Here is an 18,817-nt window from a genome sequence, read left to right as displayed (position 1 = left end):
ACTGAAAATGGAGTCACTGAATATTTAAACCTTATGGGCACTAAAGAATATTTTTCTTAATTTATATAATATCTCAAGAAGTTTCCAACAAAATTTTCTCAGATTCATCATGAACAGATCGATTAATTAATAATGTTTAGTTTTAAATGCATCAAACACTAAAAAAAATAAACATAATCGTTTGAAATAAACTGTCGAAAACATATTAAGCCTTCAAAACCAAGTCCGTATCCATTGTCAACAATCAGAACACAATGCGCATGTGTGAATTTTCAATGCCAATTATGGTAATGCAAATGCATGAATTTTCTACGCCAGTTGGGGTAACGCTATGCAGATTAGAAATTTTTAATTTCCTTTATTCTGTTTTATTTTAATTCAAAAGTACTTCAGAATGAATCTGAAAGATCGATTAATTAACAATGTTTAACTTTAAATGCATCAAACCTTAAGAAAATAAACAGAATCCTTTGAAATAATCTGCTGAAAATTTCTTAAGCCTATCCTCTTTAGCGTGGGAAAAAAATCTGAAGCCTTACTCATTTGGCGGTGGGGAAATGAAATGATTTTTTTGGCGGGAAAGTTAGTTTTTAATTAATAATTAAAATTCTAATTAAAAATTCAAAAAAAAAAAAAAAAAAAGGACCCCAGGTGCACATTCCCGACCTCCAAGGTATGCATGTGCCAAATTTGGTAGCAGTAGGTCGAATGGTCTGGCCTGTAGAGCGCCAACTTACACACATTGATCTTTATATAAGTATAGATTATCAAATGTTGACAGCCAAATGTAAATAGATATGTTTTTATGCTGTACTTAATCAACACTTCAGTAATAACTGAAAAACAATTCTTCATTTGCAGCTGGTTGCCATAATGATTACAGAGCTCACTGTGTCACCAAAAACTCCATTCAGTCAATGGAAAGAAAATGTAAAAGAAATCAAGAATACTATTAACTGAATCAAACAGAAAGATTAATTCAGAATGAAAATAGTCTTGACTATCACCAGATGGGTAATCATTATGATTTACCCATGGAAATTGATGATGAACCTTCCAAAACTATTTATTATTATTATTCACACACACACACACACATGTACATGCAGGCACACATGTGCATGTACCCATACACTCAAACCCTTTTTATTGATGTCAACTTCACTTCTGGACAATTTATTTCATTATTTTTGATACAAAATTTTAATGCAATACATAATTTTATAGTATGATAAATTAAAATGAAATTTTACTAGTTTATGCTGCTTATAAAACAAGGATTTACTACTGATTCTTTAAACAAAGTAGAAAATCAAGTTTTTGGTTTAATAACCCATAAGTATGCCATTTGAACAAAACTCTAAGTCAAGAGATGGTCAAGAGCTCCTGGAAATATGCTTTTAATATTATGAGAAAATTCAAATTCATCCATCATAGCATTCCTTTATGAGCTTTAGTCACTGTTAAAATTAAGATTAAAAATATTTTTTTTCTTAGATATTAACTCTAAAATAGGATTTGCATTTCTGTTTTTATTTTTTACTATATACACTTTTTAATTTGCACCCACAGCAATTAGTAGAATAATGATTTAATAAAATTTATTTTTCCTGTCATATCAAATTACATTATATATGTACAAAAAGATACATGATTTAGCAGCTTTTAAAGTGAGCAATCTAGTTGAAAAGCTGGTTGCCAAAGGCAACTAATATTATAAAAGATTAAAGTGTTACTTTTAATATTACAAAATATTAGAGACATTAGAAATTCTACAATGATTTTAAAATATTATGAATTGGTTTATGCTTATGAAATTGAATAGAAATAGAATTATTAATTATTAGAATAGACATTGTCTAAAGTTGCACAATTTAAGTAAATAATGTGCTCGTATATTATCTTTCTGCTCTACCCATATCATGCTTGAAAAGTGAAGTCAACACAAATTTAATTTTCTCATTCGTAAAACTGAGGTGATCCTGAATCTTGCATCTCCTATCATTAGACCACTTATTATCCAATTCATATTTGCCAAAATTATATTCAGATGAAATATCTCTTAAAAGAACTTAATTAATATTATAAAATAAATTGCAAAGTGTTAATAAAATTTTTAAGTCCTTGTTTAATTGAATTATTGAATGTATTTTCTTTACAATCATTATGTGAACTCTTTTGAGTTAATTAAGAATTTAATGTAAAATCGTTGATTAATTGCTGATTCTTATAAGTAAGGAAATTATAAAGATGTTCCTGTTTTGCCCTACAATGACCTTTTAAATAGTGATTTAATGTAATGGATGAGTATAAATTATGACTTGTCAAATTGTCTACTAACCAGGAATTCGTTTAAAATATGTTAAATTTATTTATATGTATCATACCATATTTTAATTCCATTGAACATTTATGTATATGTGTATATTAAGTGATATGTTGCATTCATTTTGATATGCTTTAATTAAGTATGATAGTAATGTTTATTTTCAAATTCAAGCAACATCTGTTGAAGCAAAAATCACTAGTTCTAAACTAACAGCTGATCAAGAAAAAGTATTAGACATCATTGAAGCTGTGTATCCTAATTCTATGTCAGTTGCAAATATTGCAAAGTAGGTATTACCTTAAAATTTTTTGATTTTATTTCTTTTCTCCGATTTATAATTTTGTTCCTTTTTTTTTCTGTAATTCATTTAAATAGTTGTATAAATTTAAATAAAGTTTAGTAATGAATAACATGTACATGGGCAACTGTTTTGCTTTTTGTAATAATTACAAAAACATGATGGAATGTTCTTTGTTGCTTTTCACGCTTCATTTTCTTACCACTTTGTGAATACTCTGAAATATTCCTATTTCTACACATTTTATATCTAAAAAAGAAGACCAATTTAGGTTAAAGTTGCTGAAAATCAAGCAGGTTAATTGTAAAATACTGTATCTCTAGCTTTGCATTTTATTAACTTTTTGTTAAAAAATGATAACACAATTCTTCATTTTTTTATCGTAATTAATTTTTTTTATTCAAATCCAGGTATTTCTTATTTTGTTTCTTATGTCATGTTAATTATTTATTTTAAAAATAGATTAATATTTTTCCTAGTAATATTTCTGAATTAAAATGAATTTTCTATTAATATGTCTGAAGAATAATAATTTTTAAAGGGAGTTTGAATGACGCATTCTAGGAAAGATTAATTTAACCATTAGTGCCTGATGTTGATTTCTTATATAAATATTGCATTTAAAACATTTTTTTTATTTACAAGATCTTCCAATGTAACTGAAGAAGCAACTCAAGAGCATCTCATGGCATTACAATCAAGAGGACTAGTTAAATGTTTGAGTAATGGAAATTATATGAGAACCACAAAGAATGATACTGGCAAGTGCTTAATTTCTTTATTTGTTCTCCTAATTCTTTTTTTCTTCTTAATTTGGTGCATATAAATATTTAGAAAAAAATATGGAATACATTATAAGATATGGAAATTTTTTGCTATTTTAAATATTTAAAAAAATAAATGCATTTTATATTATTGATTTTTGTTGTAATATTGTGAAAAATTAATAAATGCTAATAATTTATGTATAAACTGACATTTTTTTCAGTAATTATATTATTTTTCCAAATTTTCCATCAAAATAAAGATGTAAAAATTTATATTACTTTAAGTTTCTACCTGCTTTCAGTTTTTTCTATACAAAAATGAATGTTTACTAATTTAAGGAGTAATAAATATTCAAAATAGATGTATTGACTAAAATCAAAATAGCATATGACTTTGGTTCTTTTTTGTTTTAAGAAATGGAACATTACTTATCAATCATTCACATAAGAAAATCTTAAATTTTTTTAAAAACAGTAAAGTGGAAATATATGTGTATTTGTGAAGTTTTTAAATTGTAAAAGTGTAAAGTATTTTCCTTATCAAAAATCACTAATTAAGTTAAAAGATATTAAATTGAAGGGGGGGGGGATCGATTATTCAAGATTCTGTTTTTAAAAAACTTTTTTCTCACCTAGTATTTCATTTCATGTTTTTCTTAATGAGACAGTGCAAAATCGAAAGAATGCTTTAATAGATCAGATATCTAAATCATTTAAGGACTTAGTTTGATATTCATCTATACTAACATAAAAAAATTATCTTGCCTTCAAGTATTTGAACCCATTTATTTTTAATCAAAAAAGATTTTCATTAGGGTTTTATTATATGTATATTATTTTTCATTAGTTATTTATTTTTTTATCATTTTACATACATTATCTAGATTTTTAAAATGCCTCCCTTTTTTAAATAATTTTAGCTGTTACAAAATTTTGAATTTTAATATTTAGTAAGGTAAAATCAGATAATAGCAAAAATTTTGTATTAAATTAACATTAAATGTTGGGAATATTTGTGTATGTAAAAGTAAAATTTTTATTGGTTATGGAAAAATGTATGCATTTTGTGTAAGAACAGTAATAAAACTATCCAATTACTGCTTATTTCATAGAAAATAATTATCCTGCACTGCTGAGAAATATTCGAGAACAGTTGAGAGATATATCTCAGTATGCAAATGAAGGTAAAATAAAATGTGAGGCATGTAGCATGTTTTCAGTGTATCATTTTGCCTCATGAACTAATGATTGAAAGATTTTGTTTTGTTTTAATATCTAAAGTGTAGCCTGTGGCAGCATTAGTATTAATTTTTCTAACAGCTGTGGATTCTTGTCTATAATATGCTTATCAAGAAGAATGTTCAGAAAGTTTTTAAATTTATACTGGAACATTCACTAAATAATGAACTTCTCATATAATTCTATACTTTTACTTTCATAAGTTAATAATGGATGCTTTACTGTTTAATAATCTCAGCTTAGGATTAAAAGAAACTGAAATTTGTTGATTTATCTGTTATCATGATAGGCATGTAGTCTATCCCTCTCTCTCCCTCTATAGATATATAAAGGCTTTGCATATTTTTTTTTTTTTTTTTTTGCTGTGAGAATATGCTTTGATTAATTAAAGGTTTCTAAACTCATTATCGCTTGTCCTTAAATATTGACATAAGAATGGAGACTAAAGTTTAAAAAAATTTAGAAATGGAATTCAAGAATTTTCTATTTGGCCAGCACAAAATTTTACCTATTTATATTAAAGTGAAAAAAATGAAAAAGTAATTTATAGTTATGTCATTCTAGAATCTAGAAATTTTCTTTAAATTCTTTTTCTATGGAAAGAAGGAAGGGGGGGGGGAGAATTCTTACTTTAGAGTGAATTTTGTCAATAAAAATCTTTACTAGTTAATCAGAAAAAGCCTTCTTCACAAAATACATTTCAGAAGTATTTAAATAAGGCATTGTAAAAGTTTTTAAGTTATCATCATTACAAAAAAAATGTATGTAATTAATTTTTAATTATTTCATGATGTACAAATTTTCTACTGATGAACAATTGGAACAACAAGAAACTTTAGAAAGATGAATTATTTCTCTTTTATTAAACTAAACTTTACTCATCTAACATTTCACATACTGCTTGTTGCATGTTTTAGAATAGTAGTTTTAGAACATATCACTATATTAAGAGTAGAAGAATTGAACAGATAATTGCACTTGGAAATTCTTCTTTAATCTTGTTTCAAGGAAAAAAATTGCAGTATTCAGTACTAAAGATGCCTTGATCAAGAGATCATAGAAGTTATTAGCATTCTTAACAAGAAAAATGTAAGTTTTTTGGCACTTAAGAAACAACAACAAAATCTTTTGCATGCATGCATGCACTCTTCTTATTTACATTGTTTATCCTCAAAATGTGTGATAATACATCCTGATCTCTGACTTTAAAATATGGATTATGTTTCGGGAATGATTCTGAGTTTCTCAAATTAAAAAAAAAAAAAATGGAGGCTCTTTGTGTAAAGGAAGTTTAGAATTTTAAAGATTGGTTTAAGGAGACGATTAATGTACAAAAATTGGTTGAAATTTATTTGAAAACCTTTTATAAACTATTTGAATGAAAGTCTAAACATTTTTTGAAACATTTAAATTATGAAGTGCATGTACAGAATTACTAACTTTTTTGGTGTTTCTATAGAATGACTATTTTTAAATAAATTGTATCATCTTGTCAAATTTTTTAACGGAATTATTATAGAGGTTATTTGAATGAAGTGCATGCAATGCAGTCATAGAATTTCAGACATTTTAAAGCTTGATTATTGTGATGAAAAATTATATATTTATTATATTACTTATATAATACTTTTACTGATTTAACATATGTGCTTAAATGATATATTGTTATGAATTGTAACAATGTTTAAGGATAAAGAAAAGCTTTTTATAAATACATCTAATTATTAATATAAAATTTCTACATCTTTCATGTTATAATATGTACTTTGTTTACAAATTGCTATGATTAAAATCTTTATTACTCTTGATATTTTACTTGCAACATTCTTCTAGGAACAACTATAAAATGATATAATAAAAATATCAATTTAACTGCAAAATATTGTGACATACTACCCATAGTTTTTTGAAAGAATTGTGAAGGCTCTTTCTTGCAAAAGCTTGATATTTATATTTAATTTTTTTTTTTTTTTTTTTTTTACTGCTTATAGATTCAAGATGTTACCTAATTGTATATTTCTTATTTATGCATTTTTTACATGAAAACACATTATTACTATTGTATATCAAGAGATTTCATTATTTTTTTTTAATATTGAAAAATAATTGGAAGAATAATTAGAAAAAAAAATGTTCTGTTTGCAGATGTGAAAATGGTAAAGCAAATGCCCATGGTTGCTCAATCCAAACAACCTGTAATTGCCATTATTACAGCTCAGTATTCTGAAAAATTAGCTGTGGATGCAATGATTGACAATAAAGAAACCTTTGTGAAATTTAAAACTGAAGGTATACTTTTTTCATTATTGGTTTAATTCTCTGTTAGTTAAACCTTGGTTAGAGTTAGGATTACCGTACAGCTTCATCCCAAAGCATGCAAAATTTTCATTGATAAAATGTTTGAATAATATAAAATTTTGTTTTGTAAGATTACATTTGAAATTTTGTATTTTGTAATTTTGTTTATCGTATCTAATAGATACTGTGACTAATGGATTGTTAATGAATGTTACAATTGTATAGCTTTGTAAAATCTCTAAATAAAAGGTTTTATTCCAGGAGAATCAAATGTATATACCTTGGGTAATATAGGTCCTCACAGAGTTGTTTCAACAAAACTTCCTGCTACAGGTATGGCCAGAGGTGCCATGATTGCTGCTGGAAGTACAACAACACGTCTTCTAGGTAGGTGTAGTATAAACCTTATAACTATAGGCAGTGGCATGCCTGCATGAAATTTAATTACTAAGACTTCCATAAAATTATACCCCTTCATGTTTTTTAAATGTGAACCTCATTTTCTTTTTACCTTTATAATGAAAAATACAATTAAACTTAAATAATTATGTATAAAGTATTTTTGAATCGATTTGATTTAATGTAGTATATAATTTTACAATGATCAATATATATGGACAATCCTTATATAAATATAAAATATACCATATGAAAACTTCAAACAAATTTTTTAAAACTAGTATGAACATTTTATTTATTTTAATTTTAATTATTTAAATAAAGTGCAAGTAGAAGAAACCAAATAATTGTTTGTATGGAGCTTTTAAAATGTAAAAGAAATACAACTGAAGAATGATTTCTATTTAAGCTTATTTGAAAATATATATAATGTGTACTTTCCTTTTAACCCACCAATAAAAAATACATTCACAAGTAATAATGAAAATGTCATATATATTATGCTTTAGCCCTTGGGTGTTATATAGGAACTTTGATTATTGAAATAAATTTTTTTTAACACATAAAATCATTCAAAAATCTTAGTAATTAAATTATTAAATATAATATTATGTATAATTATTTAACATATATTATTAAATTTATCCATCAAAATTTCTGATTAATAACTAATGTTTATTATTATGTCTAGCACCTGTAATAAAGATACAGTACACACACACAAAAAAAAAAAAAAAAAAAAAATTGAAACTGAGATATGAAAATATAAACTTAAGTTATCTAAAAAATCTTTTGCACCTTATTATTGATGTTGCTATTTTCAAAAGTATGTACTGTGATATTCGTATGTTTCGTATGTATAAATTCGTATGTATAAATTTTCATGTCTATTGCTGACAATCAATTGAAGATGTCTTTTAGGTGTTTTTTTTCTGGCAACAGACGATAATGAAATTTTGTAATCAAGAATTCTGCCATTAACACCCAGGCCATTAAACTCATAATTGCAAAATTCACCAAAATTTTTTATGGTTTTCTTGCAGTATATTGTAGTTGATGCCATAGCATACTTTTCTATATTCAAAAGTAATCTAATTTTGTAATCTATTTGATTCAACAAGAGAAAAAAAAATCCCTATGTGAATCCAATCATGAATACTTTTCATGATCTTCCCCCCCCCCTGATAATTCAGCTTCTTAGGAATTGTCATTAATCATTTTTTTTCTTCACTTTTGTTCAAACTGAACATCAAATTCTTAGCATGATTTATCCTCCTTTTATTGCTTCAGATTTAAGTTGGTGCAAATCACCCCCACCCCCCAGTTAAAAAAAGTCATAATTCAGCATTCTTTGCTTAAGCATTTTGCATCGAATCTAGTTTTGGGTACTTTTTTTAAATCTGTTTCAGTGCTTTTATCCTCAAACTCCATCTTGTCTTTCAATCTGATTTAATATTAATTGGTGCAGAGCTAACATATTTCTCCAGCAAGAAGTATAGCAAGATTGAAACACAAAGAAACCTTCTGGAAATATTTGGCTAAATGAACACCAGCTAGGTTAAGAAAATGATTGTCATGATAAATAAAATTGCTAGATTGGTTTTTTTTAATCAGTTCTTTTCATCTCTATTATGTCTATCTTATCATAGCACTTAATTTCTTAATTGTTTTAAAATGCTTTCTACCAAATTTATTTCTTCTTTCATGCTTATTAGAAAGAAACCTGAGAAATTTCTCAAATACTGTTTTTTTCTTCAAAGTTAATGTCTACTTGCAACCTCTGACATTTGTTTCACGATGATCATGGTGTGGAATCAAACAGAAGTCCTTTATATTTAGCCTTACGGATACTTTTCAATAATTTATTATATATAACTAAAGTCCATGCATAAATTCAGTTTTTACTCTTTTAGAGATAAGATGTGCAATTTGGATGATTTTTTGCTTTGAAAAATGTTCTGTCATGATAGGTTAAAAAATTAATAGTTTTATTAAGTTATTAAAAATTTTTTCATTTTATTGCTTAACTGACATGATTATCTTTGCCCTAATTAGCTAAATTGTAGATAAAAAAGCACCTAACATTGTGAAGTATTCTTAATGAAATAATTACACCATTTTTTACATTCTCTTTCAATTTGAAGTTGTAGTTCAAGATTGATTATTTTTTCATTTAAATTTCTCTCATTTCTTTCCATTGTATAAAACAGTCATATTATTTATTTATTTATTTATTATAATTATTTTTTAAATTTCATACAGAAATTTGATTGGGAGCTTTCTAGTTACTAAATCTACTTTGTTATTCCAGTGTTATTTTATTGTCTGGCATAGAAAAGAATGGAAACAAAATGCAGAATTTTTTGAGAGAAAGTATTACTAGCTATACTTTGAAACTTCTTCATCACAGCAATTTCCTAATTTTCTTTTAAACTATTTTTTGTTCATTGTAAATTAGCAAACATTTGCAAAAAAAAAAAAAAAAAAAAAAAAAATCAATTTAGCTAAAAAGGGTCTTTACTCTTCTTGAAGTTTTGAATCTTAATGAGTTGAAAATTATTAGATTTCTTAACTTGTATCAATTTCAGAAAGTCCAATATCATGCTTCTTAATAGATATTGGCAGTATAGGAAAGAAGTCTTTCAATTTTATAAAATTCGTCTCCTCATCTGTCAACAAATGTTTTTCTTTCTAGCTAACTTCCACCTCTTTAAAAACATATATATATTTAATTTCAATATTATCACAATAATACAGCTTTTTAGTCTTGTATGAGATTTCTTCTTTGCTTTGTATTTCTTTTTTTGATTCTATAAATTTCCTGCAAAATTATCGCATCAAGAGAGTGTAAAAAAAAAAAAAAAAAAAAAAAAAAAAATCTGGTAAATTGTGGTAGGAAAATTTTTTATGAAAGTGCTGACTTTTTCGATTTTCTCTAGCTCATTTTTCTATTATTTTAAAGCATACCCTTCAATCTCAATTTCTTTCTTTTTTACCGATGAATATTTTATGAATATAAACTAAGCTAAGAAAACAGAATTGAGAATGTTATTGGAAGAATTTGCTTTATTGTCGATCTCATTAATTCTTTTTATCACTGAGGCTAATGTTGGCAATAATGAGTTACAATTTCATGTTGAAGATATTTGAAAGGTTCTAAATATTGCCTTTCAGAAATGAATATAAGATATAAGACGTGTGAAAGATGCTTGCAATAAAGTTTCTAATAGAACTGTAAAAGTGCAATATCATAAATTTGCAGTTGACCAACAAGATCAGGGGGTGTCTATAAATCTCTTGCATATTACATCACAACATATTATATGAATACATGACATAATTAATAAGTAAAGAAATAAATTTTTGAATGTAACTGTCTGATAAAACTATCCAATTGCTGTTAGGTTATTGCATATACTTCATCTTAAACAATGCATAGATTTTCATTTTTACCATTATAATTTTTATGGTAGGTCCTTTTTATTTACCATTAATTGTTTTACAGTGAGATATATATCTCAACTATATCTATCAAGAATATACTTTCTAATATTTATGATTTGATTTTCAAAAACCTAGTTCTTAATATTCTGCTTTATTGTTCAGATATTTGAAAAATTTGAGACTTTAATGACAATCTTATTGAAATATTTAAAATTTATACAATATCTCTAGATATGCTGTTGCCAAGCATTTGTAGCCTTTGCAAAAATCAAAAAGCAATGCTATTTCTTTTTCATATAAATCCTAGATTTAGAATCTACTTGTTTGTCATGGAAAAACAAACAAACCTGGCTATTCAATGTGAATTTTGTTATAAATTAAACTCGTAAAATAACCAGCTGAGAACCCCATTGCTTTTGTTTTCTCTCTTTTTCTTGAAACCATTTTAATTTAATCTAGAGATGATGAGCTTATAAGAAATTCATTTTTCGTTTAAATACAGTAAGTTGGTTCCTTAGTTTTGTACCTAGGGCATGTACTCTATCTGTCCCCCCCTTGTTACATCACTGGCTGTAAGTAATTGAATTCAAGTATGCATGTAATTTTGTGCATTATGACTGATCTCTCTATGCATAGTCTAACTATGTCTATGACTCAAAGATTCATAATAAAGAAAAAGTAAATATCTCATCATGTGTTAATTAACACATCTTAGGTGAGGGCAGACTGGTTCAAATTTTATAAATAAATTTGATCCAGTACGGTACAATTATGACAGAAAGCAGCAAACTTGTTGCTAGCAAATTGTTCATTTCTAAAGACATGTCAGTCTAGCAGTTTTATATAATGCTGATTATGGGTAAGGCCTGTAAAAAGAAATTGCTATTTCTTCCCATTGATGTTATTTGAGTTAGGATGCCTCTAACCAGTAAACTCACAAATGGATTTGTTTGTCTCTATTATATAGAAATAGAAATTTGGAATACCTGGTCTTAGCAATTTTTTAAGAGATTGTTAAATTTTTCTGATGTTTATAATTTTTTCTTAAAATTTCTAATATCTTCTTAAAAGAATAAATGAGAGTTGGTTTGACTTGGTGCAATTTTCACTTCTATTGAGGATGCAGAAATGGTTGTGAAAGTTAATATCAATGACAGGACATATTTCCATAATGAGAGATTGGAGTATGGGTATATTTTATAACTGACCATAGTATTAGTGTTACTGTCCAAGGCTTCAGTCATTCAGATTCACAGAACAATTCAAGCCAGGACTGGGTGATCATTTAATGTTTACTGTGCATTCTAAATGTTATGAAATTTAATTTATATCTTGTTTGATGCAATATTTTCATGAATGTTTATTTCAGATCTTTCTCTTTGCATGTTATTCAAAAAGTACATTTTCTTTCAGGATCTTTTCCAAGAGTGGATTATGTTTTTCTTGTTGGAGTTGGTGGGGGTGTTCCTCATTGCTATGATTACACCAAGCATGTCAGGCTAGGTGATGTTGTCATTTCTACTCCACCAGATAATCAACATTCATATGTATATCTGTACTGTGAGGCTCTCAAGAATGCTTTTGATTCTGAAGAAAATGATTTCTTATCCCCAGAACATATTTCCATCAAGACATGGTGCCCCACTAGTTTGAAATTGCAAAACATTGCTTGCAATTTGTGGCGTAAAGGAATACTAGACATGAGTGATAGACCCTGGGAAAACTTTATTGAGGAAGGTCTTCGACAATTGAATGATAAGGAAGCCGCTTTTTGTCGTCCTCCACCTGATACAGATAAAATTTACTGTATGTCAGTGGAAGGTGGTGATTTAGTAGATGTTGGTCATCCTCAGCCGATGGAGGGTGCATTTGATCCCCGTAAACCTGGAATGCCTGTTCTTCACTTTGGAGCTGTTGGATCTGGCAAGATTCTTATGCAAGATGATACAAAACGACTGGCTTTTGCCGATCATCATGGCATCATGTCATTTGACACAGGTTTTGGATCTGTTGTAGAATCCATATTTGGTAACCGGAAGGATGATTATGTGTTCATTCGAGGAATTTCAGATTATAAAGATGGAACAAAAAAGAAAGATTGGCAACCATATGCTGCCTTAGCAGCAGCTAGTGTTATGAAATCCATTATTTGCAATTTAGATGTGTGATCTTTTATTGCCCTGTTGATGTAAGATGCAAAGCATTTGTTCTATTTTAGAAATGTGCGATTTGACGACAATTTATGGTTTGATATTGTGAAGTTAAAGAAACTAAAATTCTGTTGTAACATAATTTTTTGTCTATTAATTTTATGGCAGTATAGTCAAGCCATTTAAAGATTTCTTGACAAAATCTAATCAAAAAGTTAGATTGAATGATTTTAACCTTTGATTTTATTTCAAAGTAATCTGCTGATTAATTTCAGCTTTATATTAAACAAAGTTAGCTAATTTTTGCTAATATTGAATCTAATCTTAATATATTATTTTCAGTTTCAAATTCCAGTTTCTAGATTATTTTTCTGAATTCTGGGATATTTTTTAAATGTTTTATACCAAAGTATATTGTTCTAGTGAAAACACTTTACTTACAAGAATATATTACATATAAAAAAAAGTTTTGATCTCATTTTGTTCTAGTCATGAATTATTTAGCTTGCAATGTTTCTAATACTGTCTTAACCTTAATTAAATCTTTAACATTTACTTTATCTTGCAAAATTAAACTATTCTTAAGGTTTTATTCACAGATGTTAATGGATCATGTTCCTTTAAATTTAATTCCGACTTTGCAGTATCAAATCAACTTTTAAATCTAAGTCATAGCTCCCTGAGAACGATATTGACATTCATTTGAGTGTAGGGTAATGTGCTAATACAATGAAACTACAGAATCATGAATGGAGAGTATGTGAACAAGCAAATAAATTTAGTAATAACCTGTGATATTGTTATTCTACTCAAAACATGTGATTCTTTGATACTTAATTTTATTGGTGCCATAAAAAAATTAGTGTTTGGGTATGAAAAAGATACCTTAAAACCTGAACAACGAAACATCTTATTCTACATTTGTTATGTCTGTTTGTATTTCCTTGTCACACTATTATTCACTAGTTTATATGCTTCCTTTAATCATCTTGTATGTACATGTGAGGTTTTCTTATTCATATCCAAATGCTGAATGTACATTAAAAACATTTTAAAAAAAGAATGCCAAATATCTGTGTTCATTTTCCTGATAAAAATTATCTGTACAAATTTGAGTGCTTTCATAAACTATATGCTAAAAATGTATTTGTTTTGAGAGGAAATAGAATATTTAAATTTTTTTAAAAATAAAATGTTGCAGTGTTATTGAAAGAGTTTATATCACACATTTATCTTTGTTAATTAAATGTGAATTTGACCAATTTAAAATGAAATATTGATGCAATGCCAATTTTATTGATTTACTTCATTTAATTAACAAGCATATGTATTGAAAAAATATTATGTAGATAAGACTTGTCTTTAAATTACTGAAGATAATAGTTACTTCTGCAGAATCTATATATATTGTTTACTGAATGTATATAATTAAAATATTTAAAATTAAATTAATTGTTGTATCGTTAATGTTAAAGATTTTTGAAGTTAAATGCATACTTTAAAACTGTTAATATAAATTTACTTCAAATGCATTAATTTAACACTGTTAAGTAAAAAAAAATCCTGTTGCATTGATTGCAACTAAATTATTATATTATTGATTACCTTTGTTAATGCATTTATAAGAGAAGTGAAAAGAGAATATAATCAACATGTAGTTATCTCTTAATATTAATTCATATATAATGCATACTAATAAAATTATTTAAATAAAAACATATATATAAATTTTGAGTTACATTATATACAATTATTGATAAATTAAAATTAATTAAATAGCTTTCTGTATTTGTGTTTTTATTAAAAAGTTTAACTAATTTTGCAAATTTAAACTATGGTTCTCATTTTAAAACATAAAAGTAAGAAAATATCATCTGTAAATTTTTCTTCTCTTATTCAAACTATAGATTAGATAGTAAAATTTTACAATTGGTGAATATTTTTCAATTACAAACACATACATTAATTTCTTCAAAACAAGTTCAGGCTCTTTAAAATAATAAAGCCTTGAATCCTATATTTGTATATGCAGGTAATGTAATTTTCATTGTTAATGAAATATGTGTGTTGTTTGCAATAAATCTACTATCTGATCATTGATTAATGTGGGATTTTGGGAGAGAGTTAAAGTTTGGTATAATTATTTTAATGTATTTAAATGTAGTATTGCATTGAAACTATTCTAGTAATCTGTATATCTAGTTCTATATTCTATGATGTTTTCTTTTAACTGCTTTATTATTTAAATTGTATTTGTTGTTTCTGTATAATTTTCCTAGGTTTTGGATTTTTTTGTATGTGTTCTAAGAATATTTAAGAAAGCTAAGAGTACATAAATATGATATTGTATCAAACTGTTTTGGCTAGCTTATTTACAAATGTTTATTTGAGTTTTTTTTTGCTATATTTCTTGTTATCAGTTGTTCCTATATCGGTTTGTGCAATGTACCTTTCTGTGCGATGTATATGTCTTCATTTTTATGAGATTTATTCTTTTAATTATTTCTATTAAAAAATTAATTGTAAAAAACTATTTTTATTTAAAACATGATGGTTCTAGTCGATTGCTTGCATATGAATGCTGTTCTTACCTATGCTTTTTGTTTTAGGTTACTCCATTATTATAATAATTATAAAATGAATTATTTAGGTACCACTTTTCATACATATACAGTAACTTGATTGTTTTATTTTTAGAGGTATGCTCAGTTTGTGTGTTCTTGTAAATTAGGCAAAATCATTCATTAATATCTTCTGAAGAATGCAAGTACAAATCAAAACTTGCTTATTATATTACTATTTCAATTTTTTAAACTGCCATATAATTTTAAAAGTGCATTTTAGTTTTCTGTTAGTAATGCTTTATAGTAATCTGCAAAACTTTGGCAATATAAACTATATTTTTTCGTATTTAAAATACAATTTATAATATATTTACTTTTTACATTATATTATACAATAAATGTAAAGAGTACATTTATTTTAAATACAATTATTTAAAATAATTTAATACAATTTAAATACAGTTTTGAATATATCTACTTGTATTTTATAAGAAAAAATGCAATTCTAAGAATTTGCAAGGATTTAATATAAAATACTTTGAAACGTAAATTTATATTACAGAAATTTGATATCCAAATTTAGATGTCTGTTTTGTTTTTTTTTATTGGAGGGGGATATGAATTTTATTTTATATTACAGAGGCTTTTTTAAAGGCAAGCATTTTGATAGCATTACAAAGACAATGATGGTATTCATAAATAATTTTAGTGAAAAATATGATAGACCTGAATAAAATTATCACCAGATATTACACATTTCTATAAAAATGTGAATTTCATCATTTTCAGAGAATTTTGTCATTTTTGAGATCAGTTTTTTTATTTTAAGTAAATTCTAATATTTATACTATTTCAAGCATTTTTAATATAAAATTATTCATTTTATTGCTCAATTAATCATTCTTATTTTACTTATTCCAATTAATAATAATTTACTTATCTAAGAAATTAATGAATTTTGTTAGTTAACTTTTTTATGAAGTTCAGCTTTTTTGTTCCAAGCATGTGTCCTGTCTGAATCATTATCATTTGTTTTTTCACATTTGCTAAAATAACTTTCCTAAAAAAAATATTAAAACATTTTTTTTTTTAATTTTTTTTTACTGGAAATATTGCATTTACTATAAATATTTGGATAGTGTCTGTTTTAAGACTTAAGTAATAATGCAAATATATTTTGATTATTATCCTTTTATGATTTGTGGCAGTGATTTATTATTTATCTATGTTTATGATAGCTTTATTAATTGGAATCGCGTATTGATTCCAATTATCTTTGTTTATGATGGCTTTATTTCAAAATATAAAATAATTATCATTATGACGTTATTATTTAATTGAATGATGTTGAATTCTACATTTTTTCCCTCATGTCTTTTTCACAACTAAGTGTGCACTGATTATTTTGATAGCCATTATTCATATGCAGATTTTTTAAAAACAATTTTATTGTCTAGAATGGTGTTAGACCACATCATTGTAAAATACTGAAGAAAGAAAAATATTGAAATGTTATTGTTACCAATATTGCCCTTTGTTCAAGGAGTGTAATAAATAATTTGGAAGTGCAATTAAAAAGAAAAGGGGGAAGGGGCCGACGTGTTTTATCCGAGATCAACTGTTTTTCCATGAGTAAATCTGTTTATGAATTGTGTTTCCTATCGGCTTTAGTTTCTGTCTCTCTCTTCCCCATTTTATTGTTTATTTGATGTTGATTGTATTTAGATAGATTCAGATGATTTGTTGAATTATAAAGAAAACAAAGTATCTGAATCTTAAATGTCATTTTCCCTCTTCCTTTATAACTTATTTTTAAAATCTTTTCTTTTAATTTATGTGAATAAAGGGGAAGTGAAATAATACACATTGTATGCATGTGTCATATACTTTTGTAACTTTTAGTATTTATTTAATTTAATCAAAAAGCCATGCTTTCTTTCTTGAGCTACAATTTAAGAAAAGTTATATGGCATATATAGACCTCATTAGAATATATGTGGGTTGTTTTGTTAGAGTATATGTTTTGTTACAAATGGATTTGAGACAGTGTTGTGATATGTACAAATAGGTAACTTTTACAATATTAAACTTGCATGTGTGTATATATATATACATAAATAACATGAAATAATTTATGCACTAAAATGTGTGTTAAAACACATTGTACAGTTGTGTTTTTAGCTATTTTGTTAGCACTGAGTGGATGTTGCTTTGTTATTACAGATATAGAAATTTTAATAGCTGGTAGCATAATTAATGTAATTCAAAGGAAGTTTAAATTGCCATATTGATCCTGGCTTTGCATTTATGAACATAAAAATTATGTATGACTATTTAAAAGCATGTGTCATTCTTCTGTGCTTGTATCATCTAGATCATAATGTTAAAGTATTTTATTATTTTTGAAACTATGGTTTATAAACTTAATTGATTGTACAAATATATGTGCTTGAATATCCATTAATGGATATTTATGCATATTTTCATTGAACAAATTTTCAAAAGTGCAGTTGCTCGAAGTACTTATTATCAAAGTACTTCAAGTAACTGCATTTTCTGAATTCTCTCAAATTTTAAATTTCAAAATATTTGTATATTTTTTGGATAATTTTAGATTTACAAAAAAATAAGCAGACATAGAAGAACATTTGAAATTTCTTAAATAAGCTAGATTAATGAAATCTATTTATTAATATAACCATTCATTAATTCTGAAATAAGGTAGAAAAAATCAAGATTCATTTTAACAGTGATAAGTTTTTTTTTTTAATTTTCTTGTTGTATTTTTTTTCTTCTCAAGATAGGTTGATACATAATAATTTTATTCTAAAAAGACACATTTAGTTCTGCTTAAATCTGGTAGACATTATCCAATTAACCTGCCTCCAGAATTTTGTAATGCTTTTGCAATACTTTGTGAGGTGAGCAGTTTGCTGTGTTTATGTACAATATGTACACGTATGACACCTTACTATATTGCACACTTTCTTTATGCTGATGGAGTTCATCACAAATAATATGATGGTTGGTTAGTTTTTTTAGCCCTGCAAATCAATGACCTGTGGACAAAGGTAAGTATAAACCAGTTTTGTGAGCACTGCAGAAAAAAAAATAATGAATTTATTTTATTTTATTATGCCAAATATGAAGAGTTACGAACATAAAAATTACAGTTATGCTGTCATCATCATTTTGTTTTGACATACCTCTGAAGACAGTCTTTAAAATGTTTTTTTTTTTCTTCATTCCTTAGACTTTAAATTATTTTTAAATGATCGCACATTTAATAGTTTGATTAATTTCATTTAAGGACGAAAAATTTAAAATTT

At 26.0% G+C, this 18,817-nt stretch overlaps 1 protein-coding gene across 3 annotated transcripts in view; it reads left to right on the top strand.

The window, feature by feature from the left end:
* LOC129981370 (uncharacterized) overlaps positions 1-12,949 on the top strand; it is a 45,069-nt gene extending 32,120 nt beyond the window's left edge. For 2 of the 3 annotated variants that reach the window (XM_056092195.1, XM_056092197.1), the window contains exons 6-11: positions 2,501-2,615; positions 3,273-3,388; positions 4,507-4,578; positions 6,779-6,922; positions 7,193-7,318; positions 12,188-12,949. In XM_056092195.1, the coding sequence (XP_055948170.1) occupies positions 2,501-2,615; positions 3,273-3,388; positions 4,507-4,578; positions 6,779-6,922; positions 7,193-7,318; positions 12,188-12,942 (1,328 nt within the window). In that variant the 3' untranslated portion in view covers positions 12,943-12,949. The remainder of the gene's footprint in view (positions 1-2,500; positions 2,616-3,272; positions 3,389-4,506; positions 4,579-6,778; positions 6,923-7,192; positions 7,319-12,187) is intronic. The other variant, XM_056092196.1, reaches the window with a different exon arrangement.
* Positions 12,950-18,817: the final 5,868 nt, after the last annotated feature.

The sequence above is a fragment of the Argiope bruennichi genome, chromosome 8, assembly GCF_947563725.1.
Source record: "Argiope bruennichi chromosome 8, qqArgBrue1.1, whole genome shotgun sequence".
Taxonomy (NCBI): Eukaryota; Metazoa; Arthropoda; class Arachnida; order Araneae; family Araneidae; genus Argiope; species Argiope bruennichi.
This window is presented reverse-complemented; position numbering and strand designations above follow the sequence as displayed.